General features: G+C 28.1%; 1 protein-coding gene across 4 annotated transcripts; it reads right to left on the bottom strand.

Moving 5' to 3' along the window:
- Positions 1-794: 794 nt before the first annotated feature.
- LOC149877237 (activin receptor type-2B-like) lies at positions 795-18,223 on the bottom strand. Of its 4 annotated transcripts, XR_016448143.1 has the most exons (8): positions 15,250-15,500; positions 13,246-13,337; positions 12,643-13,005; positions 11,739-12,427; positions 11,443-11,581; positions 9,998-10,128; positions 3,722-3,986; positions 795-1,037 (listed from the first exon to the last, which is right to left on the bottom strand). XR_016448143.1 is itself a non-coding variant. In XM_090074422.1 (6 exons), coding segments are annotated over exons 1-6 (1,437 nt in total). In that variant the 5' UTR covers positions 15,251-18,223; the 3' UTR covers positions 795-923. The 4 variants fall into 4 exon arrangements, 2 of the variants coding, with proteins under 2 accessions (XP_089930548.1, XP_089930547.1); XR_016448142.1 differs by lacking the exon at positions 15,250-15,500 and having other exon boundaries at positions 13,246-13,393; XM_090074422.1 differs by lacking the exons at positions 3,722-3,986; positions 13,246-13,337 and having other exon boundaries at positions 15,250-18,223.
- Positions 18,224-19,901: the final 1,678 nt, after the last annotated feature.

Here is a 19,901-nt window from a genome sequence, read left to right as displayed (position 1 = left end):
GGTGTAAATTTTTAAAATGCTAAATGAAAATTATAGATTGAGAGGGGGGTTGAAATCAGTAGTAGGCTTAGAAATAGATGTTTAGATGTCGGTTGAGATGATTTTATTACAAATTCGCTGGTCAGTACCCGGCGCTGCCCGGGTTTAAAATTTTTTTACAAAAAAGTCATAATTATGCTTTTTCCTTATTCCTTTCCTATGGTAACAGCTTTTGCTAAAGATGCTTTGTGAGATTTTGCTCCATTGAATTACCCTGTGTAGTAAATCATGGCAGAATCAAGGTAAAATCAGTGCATCTTAGGGTGTGAGCACAATACAGTGAAAACTTTGTTATACAAACCAACCGTGGTGAACAACTTTTGGTAAAGATACTTGGTTAAATTCTACCTACTTTGGGTCCCCTTTGTAGTAAATCAGGATGACCCTAGAAAAAAAGGTACCCACTAGGGTCAAAATTCTGGGACGAAAAGCACCCTATGACCTTCCCCTGGTAAAATGGGGATCTGTGCAAAATTTGGTGAGGATCGGATCAAAATTGCGGATTTGTATAAAGAACACACCCACATACAAACTTTGGGCTTTATATATTAGATTGTTTATTTTTAGGTCTTATAGATTGTTTTGCTCATAATTTATAAAATAGTTTATTGATATTGTTGGATAGAATCTTTTTTCCTTAAGAAAATTAATTTCAATCATCCAATTTCGCAACTTCTATGATAACGGCCATTTTTAATCGATAAAAACCCAAAGGACATTTTAAAATATAGATAAAAATCGAAAGCACACGATAATCTAAACTTTGTTTTTTTTCTCTCGAAAAGTTTGGGTTTACACGATGTGTAACTAACTTATTCGTAATTAGAATGTCTGAAAATGCTAGAAAGCACAAGCCATTATTTTGAACGTCGTCTTGAGATTTTTTAGCAAGCTTTAAGCAGATCTGTTATTCGTACAGAAACGCGTTGAGCAGATAGGCGAGCTCCTGGATCCATCTCCCAGCATTCTTCTATTGTTTCACAGAGATCTTTAAAAACCTTAACAAAATAAAGTAAAAAACATTAAACGTTTATTTTAAATGCACGCCGAGTACGTCGAATAAACTGAATAATAAAATGTTTGAAAAAAAGTGCAAATCTGTTACATCTGCTGTTCATGTATACTGTGTGAGATTTAACTTTAACATCATAACACTGAAAATTTAGCAAAGTTTGACTCAATACAACGAATTTCTTATAAGAATCTTTGTTAAAGAAATGACTCAACCAGATCCGAAAAAAAGCACAAAAACTAAATGTATTAAAACTTTTTAAATATATTTTAACAAATTATATTTTTTATATAATTATACAAATGTATTATAATTAACTACATTAATAACGAAATTTATAAACTAAAATTTAAGAAATGACATAATAAAGTATTCATAGTCGTTATAACAAAACACGCCGTCTGGGGTAAAAAATCAATAACAGCTACTATCCTGTAAATCGCTCTTTTTCGTTTTATCAAAGAATTTTTACCCCAGGAAACAAAAAAAAACCCTAGTTACAATGTTTTTAAAATTAAAACTCATAAAACTGCAAGTTGACAGATCCGACAAATTTTGAAAAAAAAAATTTTTTCAAAGTTTATATGATCTGTCTTTTTTTTTTTAAATTGTTACTTCGAAATAATAATATTTAAGCAGAACAAAAATACCTCCTAAAATGTATTTTGCAATTTATCAAAACTATTTAAGTTTATCACAAACGCTCACAAATAATTTTTTGGTGTCTCTAGTAATTTTGGCATTTGAGGGCTGCGAAAAACTTCAGCTTTGGGAGCAAGAGACATAAATACCCTTAAAATTAAAATTGAAAAAACAAAGCATTTTTTCAAATAACGCTTTTATGTCAATAGTACCTTGTGCACTATATTTTATGAATATTGGGATCTATCAACTTTACGGATCTTATATGACGAGACTTATGTGACGAGACTGATTAACAGGGAGTGTCAGATAAACATAAATATTCAAATTTCAAGTAGAATTTTGTTACATTGCATGATAAACACATTTCTTGACATTCATTCAAGCAACGTATTGGCAAGGTATATTTTGTTTAAATGAACACTTATTTAGCATGTGTTGTTTTACCTCAGGATGAGTTAATGCCTTAAAAAAAAATGGTTTTAAGGGAACAAATTGCATTAAGCTCTTATGAACTGAAACATCTTTTAGTTATAAATTTTTTTTTAAGAATAAATTAACAACAAATTAAAATATAAGAATTTTAGTTGAAAAATATCTTTTAGAGATAACAGGCTGGCCCATACTTTGGTCTTACAATAATTTCATAAATTTATAAAAATTGTTAGTTCATAAGTTTAAAAATTCAAAAAAAAAAAAAAAAAAGAAGTCAAATATAAAAAACTAACTGATAAAAACTTTTTTAAAAAAGGCATCTGACATAATTTTAAAATCAAATATAAAAAATCAACAAATTAAAAAATTCATAATTTTAATTGTGAATGAAAAAAAGAAAATGTTTGTTTTTTTTAAAAATATTCAAATTATAAAAGCATCTGACATAATTTTAAAATCAAATGTAAAAAATCAACAAATTGAAAATTCATAATTTTAATGAGCCAAGGCAAATCCCTTGATCAGAGTGGATCAATCTGCTTAAGAAAATGTTTTCTTTTTTTTTTTTTTTTAAATGTTCAAATTATAAACTTTTACATGGTGACAAATATAAAAATGAACAAAACCATCGAAATTCTCAACAAAACTTCTTTTGGTTCATGTTTAGGCTGTTTAAGAAACTTTTGAAATTTTTTGAAACTGAGCGAAATGCAATTTAAATAAAAGATGATACTTCAACTTTTTCTAATCCTTCAAAAATGATATTTTTAAAATAAAGTTACATTAATAATATAAATATATAACCAAATTTATAATCAAATCAATTCAGTTCAGAAATTTAAACTTGATCATGTTGATACCTATGGTGACAAGTGCTTACAGTTTCACATGGTTTGTTTTGAACAAGAATTTTTTATTACGGCAAGAACTTCAACCAAAAACTGAGCAAAATGTGGGAGCTGATATTGAGAAATGTGTCAACACCAAAAGTTCAGAAAATGAATCTAAGTTCTTGAAGGAATTGAAAATTTTGTTTGATATTACAAATGCTATGGAAATGTTGGCAATAATAACAAAGAAACAGTTCTTATTAGCACAGAGAAATGGAAGACAAGGTTGTATGTTATCAGTTGATTAAAGTTGTTGTACGTTAAAGTTGATTAAAGTTGTATGTAAAGAATAAAAAAGAAAGACCACAGAAAAGGAGAGAAAAAAAGGAACAAATAAGAAAAGAAATTTCAACAGATAAAAACAGTGAAGCAGATCTTGAGGATCAAATTAATGATGCAATTGAAGATTTTATGCTTAAAGTCATTGAATAGAACAATAAATATCTTGAACAGCATTCATAATGTGAAAATGAAGAGCACACACTGAAGAATGCAGAGATAAATTAACAACACTTAGACTTAAAGCAGCATTAGGCAGAACAAAGATGCCTAATAGAAAAACTATTTTAGTCATTGCTGTTATAGCAACAAGTTCAGGACACAACAATAATGATTTAACACTACCAGTAGCCCCATTCATAAGCTAGAAGAAATAATAAGTAAAAATTAGCAAAAAAGGATAAGCAAAGAGTTAAATCCAAACCTGCCTTGTTGTACAGTGGGATGAGAAATTGCTGCTAGATATCACCAATGTAGTTTCTGAAAAAGTTGATTACTTGCCTATGTTAATGACAGGTTGAGACACTGAAAAGGTTCTCATTGTTCCAAAACTACCATATGGAACTCGAGCAGCCATGACTAAGGCTATTATAGCAAGTCTCGTGGAACTGGATGTAAAGGAACAAGTTATTGGGATCTGCTTTGATACAACCTGAAGCAACAGTGGGGTTCATACAAGAGCTTGTAAGCTAATAGAAAAGTTATTGCAAAAAAAAAAACTCTTCAGCAAAGAAATAATTGCTAATGCAAATGAATAAGGATTAAGGATATCAAGGATTAATGAGCTGATTCCAAGTTTTATTAGTACAACATAACCTTATTTTGTTTGTACACAATACTGTTAGTAAGTTGTATATTATTTTGTTATGTTAAGCTTTAAATTAAACTACAATAATAATAAAACCACATGTCCTGAGTTGATTAACCATTTAAAATTGAAATTAAAAAACAATTGTCAAAATACAAAATGCTGCAAATGTTGCCAATCAATCCTAAACTTCAAAAGCCATGTTCAACCTCTAAATATTGTTCAAGCTGACTGAGATTTTTTGTATTTTATTATGTGACTAGTTTATTTCTTATGTTTTTCTCTTGTCTTTTTCTAATCTTATTTAGGCCATTGTGTTTTATTAGTGAATTACTATTTGCAATGACCTGTGTTTTTTGTAACATCCTTAACACGAAATATATTGATATTGATTGAATGTATAGTTTTTTTAAAAATAATTGTCACCACTTAAAAGATTCTAAACTTAATGTTGTTTTTTTTTAACTATTTTTGAACCATTGAGTTATACACCCTATAAATAAGTTAATACATAATGGCTTACATTTTTTGAAAAATTCAGAATCAAGAAGATAAAAATATCCTGTTACCGTCCTGTGAAAAGATAATTGGTAATATTAACATAATATCTTGCTTATACACCCATTTTAATTAAAGTAAAAAAACATAGTGTTGTTTTGAATGAAATAAACAAATCCTTTATAGAATCTATAGACTTCAAAGATGAACAGTTTCCAAAAATAAACAATCCATGAACAATCTAGGTTAGGAACATTGTAACAAATATCCGTGTATTCTAATATCAACTAATTATCATCAACTAAATATCATCAACTAAATATCATCAACTAATTATCATCAACTAATTATCAGAAGTTCGAGGTTTAAAAAACATATTATGTACAAGTAAAGTTTACAAGCCAATACAATTACAAACAATAAAGGAGCCCTGTTTATTATTATAATATAATAATTATTTTATTATCCCTATTTATTATTATATTATAATAATTATTTTATCATCCCTCTTTATTATCATAATATAATTATTATTTTATTATCCCTGTTTATTATTATAATATAATAATTATCTTATTATCCCTGTTTATTATTATATTATAGTAATTATTGTATTATCCCTGTTTATTATTATATTATTATAATAAACAGGGCTCCTACATTGTTTGTAATTTGTTTGTTCTTTTTTAACAAAGAAAATCAAAAAGTAACTATTTCAATATATTTTTATTTACACTTTTAATACTTTTGTTCAAATCTTAAAAGAATTTTTTTTAAGATAATATATATGAAAATACGAATTGCAAAGAGGTTTATTTAAATATGCTTTTACTATCGGTTTTCATGATTCAAGTTTCAACGAGTATTTTTCTGCCAATCAAATGTCAATCCAGCTTTGACGCTGTTATGAAGTACTTTTTTTGTAAATTTTCTTCTGCTGATATTTTGTAGAAATATCTATCAAATAGCGATTAGTGTTTCAAGAGGTTCGGAAATGCTGAAAACAGTGAAAAAGATGCTTAATGATTACAGTCATAAGTTTTTCCCATGGATTCTTGTAAAGATTGTTTATGAATGGTTTACTAAGTGAAGAAACAGATTCAGAGGTCATTGATAAGAGTGATAGCAGTGTTATATCATGAGAATGTTATGAAAACACCAAGATTAAACTCCAAACATCAGAAACCAAATATTTTGTGTGCAATATTTGTGAGATTGAAATGGATCTCACCCAAGGAGATAAAGGAAATAAAGGAGATAAAGGAGATAAAGCTCTCAGAATATTTAGAAATTGGAAGGATGGAAATCCCTTGATGAAAATTTGTTTGCATACCTTATTTGCACATTGATTGAGGAAGATAATATTTATAAGAAAATTTATATAACCAAATTTATAACCAAATCAAGTTGTATAAAAGAATCAGAAAGAAAAAAATTTTTTAATTTATTTTCATTAAAAAAAAAAGTCAAATACAATAACTTAAAACTTAAATACAATAACTTTTATTTAAAATCATGCAACATTGAATCATTTAGTTGTAAAATATTTAAAATACAGGACAGCTTTAGAATATTTTCTACTTCTAGATTCTGAAACTTGATATTCAAAAACTCCCAAAAAGGTTAGTGACTACTTGTAAAAAACTTTTTAGCCAAAATATTGTTAATTGAAATGCACTCCAACAGCTTGACATTGATTAGATAGTGTAAAAAAATTAAATGATCAAGTAACAAAAAGTGTTTTCCAACTTTCTTTAAGATTATTTAAAATATAAATTGACCTACTAATCAAAAAGTGTTGTCTACATCATAAAATTAGAGATTCCTTGGGTTTCCCTAGACATCAGAGGTCATTGTTTTATAAATTACCTAAACTGCCTATCATACACCACTGTTTAAGGTGGCTGTGAAACTCAGCATCTTAAAGGTTTAAACTTAAACATTTTTATAACAGTTTGATTGCCAACCCTAAAACTTCCTTAGTAAATGGGATTTGGAATATACTTGATGAACCCAACCGACCATGCTCAATAGAAAACATCATTTCAAAATTTAAAATCAGATATTTTAGAGTCTCCATGTATGCTTTGTTGTTCGAAATGTAAATCAAATCAACATTTTGATTTTTAAAAACTCAAATACATACAAGCTAAAGTTGAAGCAAATGACTTTTATGTCCCTCTCAAGATCCATGTTGTTAAACCTCTTTCCTTCAAAATTGGAAAACAGGACAAACTTGTGGTGTTTGAGGGCAATCAAAATAAAAATATTTTTTTGAAACTTTGATTTCTTAGTCATTTGTTATTTATAGTTTTATTTCAAAAGGATATTATTATCAGGTTTTAACTTATTTTTAAGTAAAAAGATATTTATGAGAGGAAAAAAAAGAATAATTTCTGTTGCACAAGAGGTTAAGCAAATCAATAAAATATGATCAAAGAGGAAGGAAAATGAAAAGAAATTATACATATAAGAAGGGAAAATGAAATAAATCATAAACATAAGTTTTAACTTTTTACTCAACTCAAACACTTTTAAACAATGAAAAATGAAAGACAATGGCCAAAACTACAACAGTCACACAGTTAAATTTTAAAATTCTTTTAGCAAATGTAATCACATCATTAAAATGATCATAGTTCATTATTAAGGTATACAACAATTCTGATCTATTTTATGATGATCTGAAGGACTTGATTGCATATTATCATCTGTATTTGTAAAATATTAAAAGAATATATTTGAATTAGATATATAAGAGTATCTATTAAGTATTGTATAAAAGATGAGAAAGATCAGTAGTACTGCTATTATATACATTTTTATTGAGGAATTATTATATCATTGTTTACATTAAGATTTTCTTGTTAAAACGTTACATAAAGCTAAAGTTTTAGAAGTCTTCCATTACACAAGCCATTTGACTAGACATACACACTCACACACACAATGAGAGCAACCCAACAAACCTACCATAAAGACCCAATGCCACCTCAGAACTAGAATTTAGTTCCACTACGCCAGTGCTGACTGTCATTTAGGCTTTGGACCAGGAGCTTAGCATCACAGAAGTTAAGATAATTGTAAACTTACTGAACAATCCCCTAAGAATATTTCTGATGGGAATAAATGTTATAGTTGCAGTGAGTAATATCTATACCAATCTCAAACAAAAAGTGGTGGACACAACTCTTAAAAATTGTGGAGTTAATATTACTAAATACAAAGCCAGTGCATTAACAGCATTTAGGAAGATGAAAAGAACTGCTGTACAGACTGCAGAAAATGTTTAATCAGATATAAAGAAGGCAGTGGTAGATTCCCCCTATCCCTGTATAATTGATTTTGACAGCTAGACTGTTCAAAATGAATCAGGAAAAAAGACTAAAGAATGAAAGATTAGCTGTGTTGTGAACATTGAGGGAGAGTCACACCTTTTTGAAGTACCTGTCTTCCAGGTAAAGACCTGTTTCTAGGAATCAAGAAAATACTAGAAGAATATATCCTCATTTTAAAAGTATATGGATTATGCTTTGATACAATTAAAGTTTGGATAGGAAAACAGTAAGCTATGGGCAGATTTAAAAATTTGCAGTAGGTAGTATCTTCAAGCGCATGAATTTGAGCTCATACTTTTGATTTTGATGCTGTCAGTCTGATCTTGATGCTATCATGAAATAATGTAGAGAGGTTTGCTATAAAGATGAGACAATTGACTCTGTGTTGGGATCTCTTTATAAGCACACATGGTATCTAGATTCAAGACTTGTCCTTTGAATAAAAGCTATTTTTTTCTCCATTTAAAGATAAAAATTATTTCAGTGGAGAAAAAAATAGCTTTTGGAGATGTTTGCTTTCTTTTCAGACACCAGAGTGTGATTTTTCAAACATAAGAACAAACATCAGAGAGATATGACCAGTGTAATTGAGAAAGTGCAAAAACCAACCTTTGCTCCTTTGGTTGATGAATTTTCTTATCTAATTTTCTCAATTTTAGGGTTGAAAAATCAGAGAGTGAGAGTAGTTGTCACTTCCACCCCAAAATATTGGCACTCCCAGCCCTCATTTCAGAATTTTGAAAAGTTTGCCAATATCTTAGTTGTTGTGAATAATTATTCTAAATGACGTGATGGGATGGTGTAACATTTTGTGCATAGATATGAAAAAGAGAATGAGAAGCAAAACCGACTACTAACTGTAGACAAAGTAAGGTCAACTTTCAGAGTTCCATGTGGGAGAAGAAGCAAGATTAGAAGAAAAAAAGGATTAAGAAGATATAAAGGAAATTATTGCTTAATTTAAAATGCTACACTGAAAAATTTTTTTAAATGGTAAATTTCTTATTGAGTTTAATACATTGTATTTTTCATTTTGTTTACAGTAACTGTAATGCCCCTCTTGTGTGTTAGATAAGTTATTTGAAAGCCTAAAAATTTATTCAATTTTCAGGCAGGTTTTTAAAACGGGTTTAGAATTTTTTCCAGCTGTCCATCTAAACATATTTTAGGTATTTAAAAACATAACTGATTTATTTAACCTTCTGCTTAGCCGAGAAATTTTTTTTTCCTCTCATAAATATCATTTAAATATCAATACCAGATAAATATCAATACCAGAAATTTAGTAAATTTTTAAATATCAATACCAGAAAATAAGTGAAATCCTAGGACACTTTTACCTATTTTGAAGAATAAGTTTTGAACAACTGCTCTTGAGGGAGACATAAAAATTATCTGATCAATCTGAAAAATAATTTGAGTGAACTTTAACAAATTTGCTCCAACTTTAGCTGGATATGCACTTGAGCTTTTAAAGTTTCCTCAAAATGACTCCCCCTAATCTTTACATTAAGCTAAGCAACAACTTAAAACTTGTAATTAATATTTAGTTACATCTTATTTAGTAAAAATTAGTTTTAACAAAACTACAAGACTAAAAACATTCTTCCCAGGGTTAAAAGATCAGTAGCTCTAATGATTTTAGATCAAGTAAACTATTTCAATTCTGATTTTTCATTAAAATACTAGATTTAAAAAAATTGTCTCATTAGTTGCAGCACTATTTACAGAATTTAAAAACTTCTTTAAAATAGCCATGATAGTGAATCATGGTGTCAGTAGAAAGAAGTTTTTTATAAAAAGAATTTCAAAAAGAAGCAATCTGCTAATGTTTATAGTAATTATTACTGAAAACTATAATACCTTCTGATGTATTTTAGTGCCATATGTTTTTAAGATTTGATATAAGCAAAATGATCATCTATTAATATATAACTAATAATATATAATTAATAATATATAACTATTAATATATAATTATTAATATATAATTAAACAACATAAGCTCTGTGAGGATTTTAGAAGACTTTCTTTAAAACAATGATCAAATTCTTACCGGATGTCTCCACCATTCTGATCGAAGAACTGGTCTTACTTTGCAAACACAAACGCATTTTACCATGTCATCTATTGAGGGATGTAATCCAACAATATTTTGATAAGGAACTTGGTAGTCCTTAACAGGTGCTAGAAGAAAAAGGAAATGAAAAAAATCTTAAAAATTCTGAAAAAAGAAACATTTCCATACCACTCAAAAACACATCTTTTAAGTTTGGTAATATATAAATATATAAAGTTACAAATTTGGTGTGAAGTATTTTTATGGTTAAACTTTTTTAACAGTGTAAGAGGGGGGAGCTTAAATAAATGAAAACTGAACTTTAGGATGAAAAAAAAAGAAATATTAAAAATGAATCTAGATCAGCAAGGAGGTTAATACTAGCATCTAGTATACTGATTGTACAATTTAGAAAAATCTATTTCTAAATTTTTGAGTCCCCAACCCTATGTGAAACCAAATATTAAACTTATTTATATCACAAGTTTTTTTAAACACTTTTAAACACTTGTTTTTGAGATATTGCTGATGATTAAGCTTCTCAGAAATCTTAAATTAATGTCTTATATAACTGACCTTCCTTAGTGTTCAGTATCTCAGACATTAAAATTAGTAGACAGAAATTTTCCAAAGCAATTCTGACACTTCTGCACAAATATATTTACCACATACCTTTCTGTAAGCCTAAACATCTATAAGCCTGAACTGTGTTTTTTTTTTAAAAAGAAAAAAGAAAGGAAAAGTGTTTATATTTTTTAGCCAAACAAAACCTAAAACTAAATGATTAATAGAACAATTATATTGAAATATTTTTAAACGAATAATTATTGAATAAACAGTTTTAACTTAGATTTTTTTTTTTCAAATGGGTTTTAATATGAAGTTATTTAAGCTAATGAAATCTTTCATTAACATGATGTAAAAAGATACATTCAACTTGTTGAGTTTTATCAAAGAAAACTCCTAGTTACATATATGTTAATGGACATGGTTCTATGTAAAAAAAAAAATTTGATTAAAGAAAACATAAAATGACACAATGTGACCTTAACAAAGAAAAATACAAAAAAAAAATCATTCCTCTTGACATGCCTAAAAAGATAGCTATACCTCTTACCCAAGTAAAATGTTTTTTAATCAACAGTTTGAGATCATTTAGTTGTGGTTTTTGTAATCTTTGAAGAAATTTTAAGTTTTATGCTTCTATATAAATTATCAATGAAATAAAATAGCTAAATGAAATTAACTTCTTGAGAACTGTCTGGATTTAACATATATTTTAGAGGTATTAGTATGAAAATCAAGCAAGAAGCTTTTAAGTTCATACTTAAAAAAAAAAAATTTGAATTCTTGTTTGTAAAAAAAAAAAAATTATAACAAAAATTTTATTAACACAACATTTTATTTAAACTATATAAATGATACTTTATGAAACTTCAAACCTTCTGTGCCATCACACCTTGATAGAATTTCCCACAGTACTAAGCCTAATGCATAAATATCTATTTGTAAAAATGACTCAGTTTGAAAAGTAATTGCTCCTTCTAGAACTTCAGGGGCCATATACTGGTTAGTACCAATCTTAAAAAAATGATTTTTAGGTAAAGTTCAAGGAAATTTATATTTAAAACATTTGTTAATTAAAACCCTTTAAAATAATTTATATTTTAACTATTTTGTATTTAAAACAAATGAAAAAAAAAAAAAAAAAAAAAAAAAAGAAAAGAAAGAAAAAAACCTGAAATCTAGCCTTTTCATTGTCTGCATCGTTGACAAATGCAAACGAAGACCCAAAACCACATATGCAACATGTCAAATTATCTTTCACTAAAACATTACCACTTTTAAAATCTCGATGTGCTATTGAAGGTTTGCGTAAACATTCATGCAAGTAAGAGAGCCCATTGGCAATACTTAATGATAAGCTTAATAAAGTTTTAAAATCAATGATATTTAAAGTTAAAAAATTGGTAAGTGAGCCATGTGGATGGAACTCCGTAATAATCCAATATTGAATATGATTATTTTCAAATCTTTTTTCAGCAGCATAAAAGTTTAAAATATTTTCATGATTTAGTTTATAACTTAAAAAAATGTTTCTCTCAGTTTCCCAGAGGTCTTTTTGACTCGCAAGTATCTTTTTGACAGTTACTATTTTATCTTCATAAAAGGCTTTCCATATGTGACCAAATTCCCCATTTGATATTGCTTCATAGAATTTAATGGATTTTGTAGCAATAGGAGGGCTGGGAGGAGTACGCAATTGTAACAAATTTGTTTGATTTAACTCAACAATACGCTTATACCTCCACACAAATATCAAGATGCCAATTATAGTGACAAAACCAAAAGATGGAAAAATGATAAAAAAAATCTTCTTATTGTTGTGTTGAACTTTCTTACTTTGTGCTACGGTAGATTGTTGCTCTGCAAATTAAAAATCTTTATAAAACTTCAGTAATTTAAATAACTAATTAAATTTAATTTTTCAAATTTATTATTATAATTTATTATATATTTATTATAATAATTATTCAAATTTAAAAAATAATTAAATTTGAATAATTTTTAACTTAAATACTTATAAAACCAAAACAGAATAACAAATCATGTCAAAAAATAACTGATTTTTTTGGACTAACTTGTCCTCGGTTTGACGGTAGGCTTTTTTTTCATTAGTGTTTGGTTAAAGATAACATTTGCATTACAAAGGTGGCCAGTACATAAACAAATGTAAGAGCTGAATCCATGTTTTGTTGCTTGATGTTTAAGATAGCATTCTTTTTCATAAAGAAATTCATCTTCATTTTGATACCAGCAACCAGAGGTATGTGGAAGTATGGTTTGATTTACAGCTGAGTTGTTTTGAAGATATAATGAAAAGCAAGGTGATACCTTATCATCACAGTAAACATGATTTAAACAGTTCGAGGGGTGAGTACAGTTACTAAGTTTGATTTCTGAATCCATAGATATGCAAGCCTTTTGAACGATCTTTAAGCACACTAAAGTTACACTAGTAGCAATCAATATTTCTTGATAGACTTTAAACCAAACAGTAAGTTGATATAAAATCAATAATATACATTAAATAAATACTACATTTACTGATTACATTTTTCTTAAAATGAAAATGAAATATTATTTAATTACAGATGACACATGTTACTAGTAACAACATGTTGAAGTTTTTCTGCTATTAATATAAAAGTAAATGGTAAATGAAAAATAAAACAATGACTTACCAAATTTGTAAGTAAAAACTGCAAAGATGTAGTAAATTAGTAAAAAGTGACAATGAAGCATTTTTCTTTATCAATGCCAATAAAATGTTTAACTACATACAGTAAATATATATATGTAAATAAATAAATACACACACACACACACACACACACACACACACACACACACACACACACACACACACACACACACACACACACACACACACACACACACACACACACACACACACACACACACACACACACACACACACACACACACACACACACACACACACACACACACACACACACACACACACACACACACACACACACACACACACACACACACACACACACACACACACATACATACACACACAGTAATTTTAATTTTTATGAATTCCTTATTTTATCATAAACAGTGAATTACAAATTTTGATTAAATTAGAACCTTATTATTATCAGAAATGGGTGTGTGCAGGAATATTTCTGCTGATCTGCTATTGTTTTAGAATAATTTGAAATTTATATTTACATTTAATGTGAGCAAGAAAAATATTGTACCAAAAAAATTATTGTTAAATTTATTCCATTTAGGTAAGTTTTTAAAATTTTTCCATTTAAAATTTCATTATTTAAATATATAAAATGACAATAAATGAAAAAATATAAAAATATTTTCAGAGTAAATTTTTAGGCACAAACCCTCACAACAGTTTCAAATACAAAAAATAGAATTTTTGGTGCAACTACTGATGTTCCTGAAGAATATCAGTAGTTGCACTGAAGAAGGTCATAGAAGAAAGATTCAAGTGAAGGAAAACCACTTTGAATCTGAGAGAAAGTTTGCTGAAAATGTAGAAGAAGACCATAAAATCAAAGTCACAAGAATCCTCAAAAATCCTTTATTGACTGAAAGTCATATAAAACAAAGATTAGCATTGACTAAAAAGTCAATGTGTCAATAGACAACTAAGAAAACTACTACTAGACTACTAGAAGAACAGTTTATGGAGTAATGAGTCAAAGTATAACCTACATCAGATGGAGCCTAAAAAGTTTGCAATTTACACAGACATTCTTAATATTGCAATGTACACAGACATTCATAAAAAGAAACTCAATTCTTCTGCCAGAAAGTTAAAGTTAAAAAACTATTTCATCTTCCAGCAAGACAATGATCCTAAGCACTCAGTAAAGGAAACATAAAAATGGTTCACTGAAAAATGCTGTAGAAATGGTGGAATGGCCAGCACAGTTACCAGAGCTACCACAATTTAAATTGTGCATTTATGGGCATTTTTGGACCATAAAACTGGAGATTTAGAAAGAAGATCTGAAAGATGCAATCTTAAAAGCTTAGGATTAAATTGACCCATAAGAGACCAAAATTTGGTAGAATCAATGGTGAGACATGACAGCTGTCAAACTAAAAGGAGTTCCAATGAAGTATTAAAGATTAATTTTCAGTGTAAACATTTTAAAATAAGTTACTTGATCCATTATCTTTTTGTTATTAAAGTAATTACAGAATGAATTAAAGCAAAATTTTCTAATATAGTGTGATATTAAGAATAAAATATAAAATCAAATGATCAAAATATTATGATTTTAACAACTAAAAAAAAAAAAAAAAAAAAAGACTAAAAAGCTCTTAATCTGTTAATTTATTTGCTCCCTGCATATGTATATATGTATGTATGTATGTATGTATGTATGTATGTATGTATGTATGTATGTGTGTATATATGTATATATATGTATATATGTGTATATATATGTATATATATGTGTATATATATATATATATATATATATATATATATATATATATATATATATATATATATATATATATATATATATATTTAAAAATGTCCAAAAATTCCTCTAAACTTTTAAAAAAGATCACCCCTAAAAAAAATCAGTCAGAATTTATCTAAGAAGCTTTGTAGGACTTTCTGGGACTCTTAAAAGTTTACAAAAAACATGTAAAAAAACATTTCAACACCATACTTTTTGATGATTTTTCAGTAGCAATACATGTTACACAATATAAGTTCTGCAACACTGTTCTCCAGACCACCAGGTTGAAATTCTCCTCACTCCAGATTTTCTAGCATATAATTAATCATATACAATTCTTCTGAGACATTTCTGAAATAAGAATATGATGTCAATACACACCAGAATCTTCATATTTTTCAGTAGATGAATAATAATTTTTTGGATCAAAAATGTTATTCATAACTTTAAAGAAGTTTTGACCACCATCTAAAGATATTCCTACCATTGAATTAAGATTATCAATACTTCTCTCTTCAATTACAAGTTTGATAAATTCTGTACTATTCTTGACATATCTCTGATGATTATCTGATCATTACTAAAGAATTCTGCTTTTCATTCATGGAAAGGATCTAAAGTTTCCTACAGTTCAATCATTTTATTATTAATTCTTAATTTTACAAAACTTTCTTCAGAAACTTCTGTATAAAGTGGAAAATTATTTTTTGGTTTTGTTTTATGACCATTCTAATACATTTGATTGTTCCATAACAAATCGAAATAAGATCTGATTTACTTTCTTTCATTTTAGCATGATTTCATTTACGTTTACTATATCAAAGAGATGGTTTCCGCATGTAGACAGCTTGAACTTCTCTCCTCTGACAATATTTTCTTGTTCCATTTTATATTGTAACAATGCAGATTGTGTTCAAAAAAAAAAAAAAGTTATTATCAAAGTGCCTTAGATATATTCTCCAACCAGTTTTTCTTTTATCTAAACTAAACCAGTTTCTTCTGAAGCTGGAACAAACTACTGAACGATAGATTATAAGATTTTGAAGTCTGGCTATATATATTTTTGAATTTTTTCACATACTAAGGGTGTTATGGCTGTTAAAGATATTGAACTGATACCTTTATTTTGAGGGAAATTCCATAAGTAGATAATTAGTTAGATGTTAGAAAGGTAAACAGCTGTAATTTGCTTAGTTTAACTACCATAATGGCTGAATTTATTGTGATTTTAATAGCATAAAACACAAATAGTTATGTTTTAATTTTGAAATGAACATGTTTAGCAATTAGTTCAGCTTTGCTGAAAACAGAAACTATATCTAGCAGTTAGTAACGATGTCAAGAAAAATTAGGGAGAAAGAAGAAGTTCAACTGAAGAAATTCAATCTGGAGAATAGTAACTGCAATATAGAAGAACAAAGATATTTGGACCAATAATCTGATGAGATATTAGCAGTCATAAAAAAGAGGAAGTGTGTCATTAGAAGAATCATTACTGGAAGAAAAATGAATATTGACACTTTCCAAATGCAAATTACTGGATTGTACCATAATGAAAAAAAAAAAGATGTCAATTTTGAATTCAGCATCTCCAAATTACCATGAAACAGTTCTAATATTTTTAGCACCAAGACATTAACATTTTTACGCCTGTATAAATAATGACAAAGAATATTGCTTCAGAAAAGTTCTATGACATTTGAATGTTTTTCTTTTTTTCTCAATTCTTCAAAGTTTCTCAAAACCAGAAATCAAAAGAAGAAAGCCAAGAATATTGGAAATACTCAAGAAAACTAAAAAATTACAGAACAATATTTGAATATTTGATGGAATGAATCAAGTAATATGACCAAAGCTTGACAATTCAACTTTTAAATAAGATTGATAAATATGCAAACAACTTTCATATGATAGTATTGGCAACTCAACTCCAAGTCAAGCAGTAATTTATAAGTCAATATTTGAAGATATTGTTAAAAGAAGAAATAATTTAAAAGTTGGAGAAAAATGGTCCTGTATTTTGAAGGTAAGCATATTAAAAACTCATTCAACTTTTTTAAAAAACAACAATGCTGAAACAATTGCTACAGAAATTATCAAAAGTTTTGATGAATACAACTCATGAAATGCAATAATGATGGTCATCGCTAACACAATTTTAATACTGGGAAAAGGAATGAAGTTGTTATCAAATGGCAACAAATATGCTCAGAGAAGAAGAAACCAAATTACATTTTATTAGCTGTAAGCATCTCATTCTGGACAGGATTCTCTGGCTGGTGATGAACAATTCACTTGGTGGCAACACAATATCTTCAAACATTGAATATCAGTTTGTGAATGAAACAGAACAAATCTTTGATAAATCGGGCTGGAAATGTGACATTAAATTTTTTGTATCAACATTATACGTAGGAAAAAAGGTATTTTCAATTATTTTACTTTCAAGAAACTCCTAACAAAAAAAGAAATATAATACTGAATTCACTCTCTCTATGCTTGAATTCATTATTATGCCTGCAACAAGGTACACTTTGAATAAGGTTTGCAGATTCATTTCATGACTGGGCAGACTAATGGTTTGATCAGATGCACAATCAAAATGACTTCAAGAAGTTTTCTGAAATTTGAAAACCTTACAAAAAAGAATAATGCTCATCTGAGAATTACTGAAAGCAGGAGCCATCCATACTCAATGTATCAAGAAGTGTACAGAAAGCACAATCTAAATGATGCAATAACTATATGTTACCTGCAGAAAGAAAAACAAACTACAACTTCAGTTTTTTCTCACCAAATAAAATAAATATATAGATACATTTGCAAAACTAATTTATTATAAGCAAACGAGCTAGTACTAGAAAGTTTCTTATTTTAAGGGTACTTTTTTACAACTCTAGTACTAAAAGTTTCTTAAGAGTTTCTTAAATATCAAAAGAGAGAAAAATTACATAAAATGCTATTTGAAAACATGTTAACAAGTAAGGTAAAAAGTTTTACAGTCAACTAAAATTATTTGAATTCCATCAAAATCATTCAACGTAATACAAGGTTTGGTCAGGTTTGTCCCTGAACAGAACACAAATTAGGAAATATTCCTAGAACTCTTAACAAAATAAGTTACTTATCGAAAAGTAACTTAGTATTAACAGTTTCTTAAGAATTTGGGACTTCTAGTACCAGTTTATTATTAAAAAAATTCTTATATAAAAGAACAACGTGTACCTGTTTTAAAATCTTTTTTTTTTTTTTTTTTTTTTTTTTTTTTTGCGAATATTTAAAAATATCTATTTCGCGCGCAAATACATGGTGGATGTGCAAACTTCCTGTACTTTTATTTACGGACGTTGAACAAAAGAATTGAGTGATGTTTTGAGAATTTGAACATTTGAAGTATCGATTTACGGTTTCTTTCTCTCTTAATTCCCTTTTTTCAATGCTTAAAATTCCAATATCAATTAAAACAAGTACCAATTTAGATTTTAATAGTCATGACCCGAACCAATCCTATAAAGCTGAAAAATGCGTAATTTACGCAAAAAAACAGGATTTTTCTTACGCTAAGTAAATTTTTGTAATCTGCAATCTGTTTTTTTTTTGCGTAAATAACGCATTTTCAGCTTTATAGGATTGGCCCCTGCATGAATCTTTTCGCATTATTTGTTTATATTTACATCACGAAATAAAATAATTAAAACGACAGCTTCTTGATAAACATAAGTAGGAACAAATCCATGTCGACTTCAGGTCACAAAAAAGCAAAAGTGATCTTTCACACTCACAGAATCTGCTCTTGTTTATCTTTAAAAGGTGCTCTTCTGCCAAATTTTTGTTTTTAATTTAAAGGTCCTTATAAAAAAGATTTGATCATAAATGAGGCTTTTATCGTCGAAGAAGAACGGAAGATTTTTTGACTATGCATTGAAGCCATCTTTATTGCGAACAGAACATCGCAAAAATCACTAAGTTTTAACTTTTGTTTTTTTTCTGTTATTTGTAACAAATTAAATTTAAGTTCTTAGTTTGCAGTACCTCATATACCTTCTCTAATTTTGTTTCAAAATATTGCACAATGTTGGTTTTCATTTAGGGTTGGGATTCCCGGGATCCCGCGGTTTTTACAATCCCGAAATCCCGGAATGGAACACTTTATCCCAAGCGTCATGTTAATATGTTATTCCGTTAAAATTTTACTGCGCAGTTTTTCACGTTTTTGTTTTACTTCTCTCGGTATTATTTTACTTCTTATTATTTTACTTTATCAAGTTAAGCAGGAATGTTAAAGTTTGTGGGTGGGGTGGATAAGTAGTGTTAGGAGGTATTTACTGTAGGATTCTGTATGAGGAGAAAAAAGGAAGTTCGTGATTTATTAAATTGAAACTAATTCAATTTTTCTTCCTATGAAACTTTTATTACGTAATGCATAGATTAAATGATAGGTTTTTTTCCAGGCTAGATTTAGATTCACTTTTTTATGTAAAGTTATGCGTTTTCTCTTATTCTTAGCATTAGAAAACTTACCTTTAGGAACAGATATCAAATAGTTTCACTTATAACTGAAAGCCATAAAATATTGATGTATCTGACGAACGGATCTGTTCCTCTTACACCAGGACTATATATACTTGTAAAACAGCATGGAATCAACAACATTTTGGTTTAATATAAACCTTTTTCACTTTAAAGCTTTTAGTTTTTAAAAAATGTGAAAATGATTGTTGTTTTTATTTTCTAAAAGAATAAAGAAGGAGATGTTAGTTGGTCGAGTTTAGTGGATGGTGGATATTAAATCAAGCTAGTTTTTGTCTTGTGAATGACCACACAGCGAAATATCATTTCCAAAAACATTTACTGTACCAAGG

This window comes from Hydra viridissima, unplaced genomic scaffold (assembly GCF_058129835.1).
Source record: "Hydra viridissima isolate aposymbiotic clone 2 unplaced genomic scaffold, HvirCarnegie_v1 scaffold_16, whole genome shotgun sequence".
Lineage (NCBI taxonomy): Eukaryota > Metazoa > Cnidaria > Hydrozoa > Anthoathecata > Hydridae > Hydra > Hydra viridissima.
The sequence above is the reverse complement of the archived record's forward strand: the minus strand, read 5'-3'. Positions and strand labels throughout refer to the sequence as shown.

Bases quoted from the DNA above. Each gene is read 5' to 3' on its own strand.
- LOC149877237 (XM_090074421.1), bottom strand. From the start codon at position 13,306: ATGCTTCATTGTCACTTTTTACTAATTTACTACATCTTTGCAGTTTTT. The intron at 13,006-13,245 runs GTAAGTCATTGT...GTGTAACTTTAG, and splicing joins AGTTTTTACTTACAAATTTG to TGTGCTTAAAGATCGTTCAA. The intron at 10,129-11,442 runs GTTTGAAGTTTC...TTTTTCTTCTAG, and splicing joins AAGGTGTGATGGCACAGAAG to CACCTGTTAAGGACTACCAA.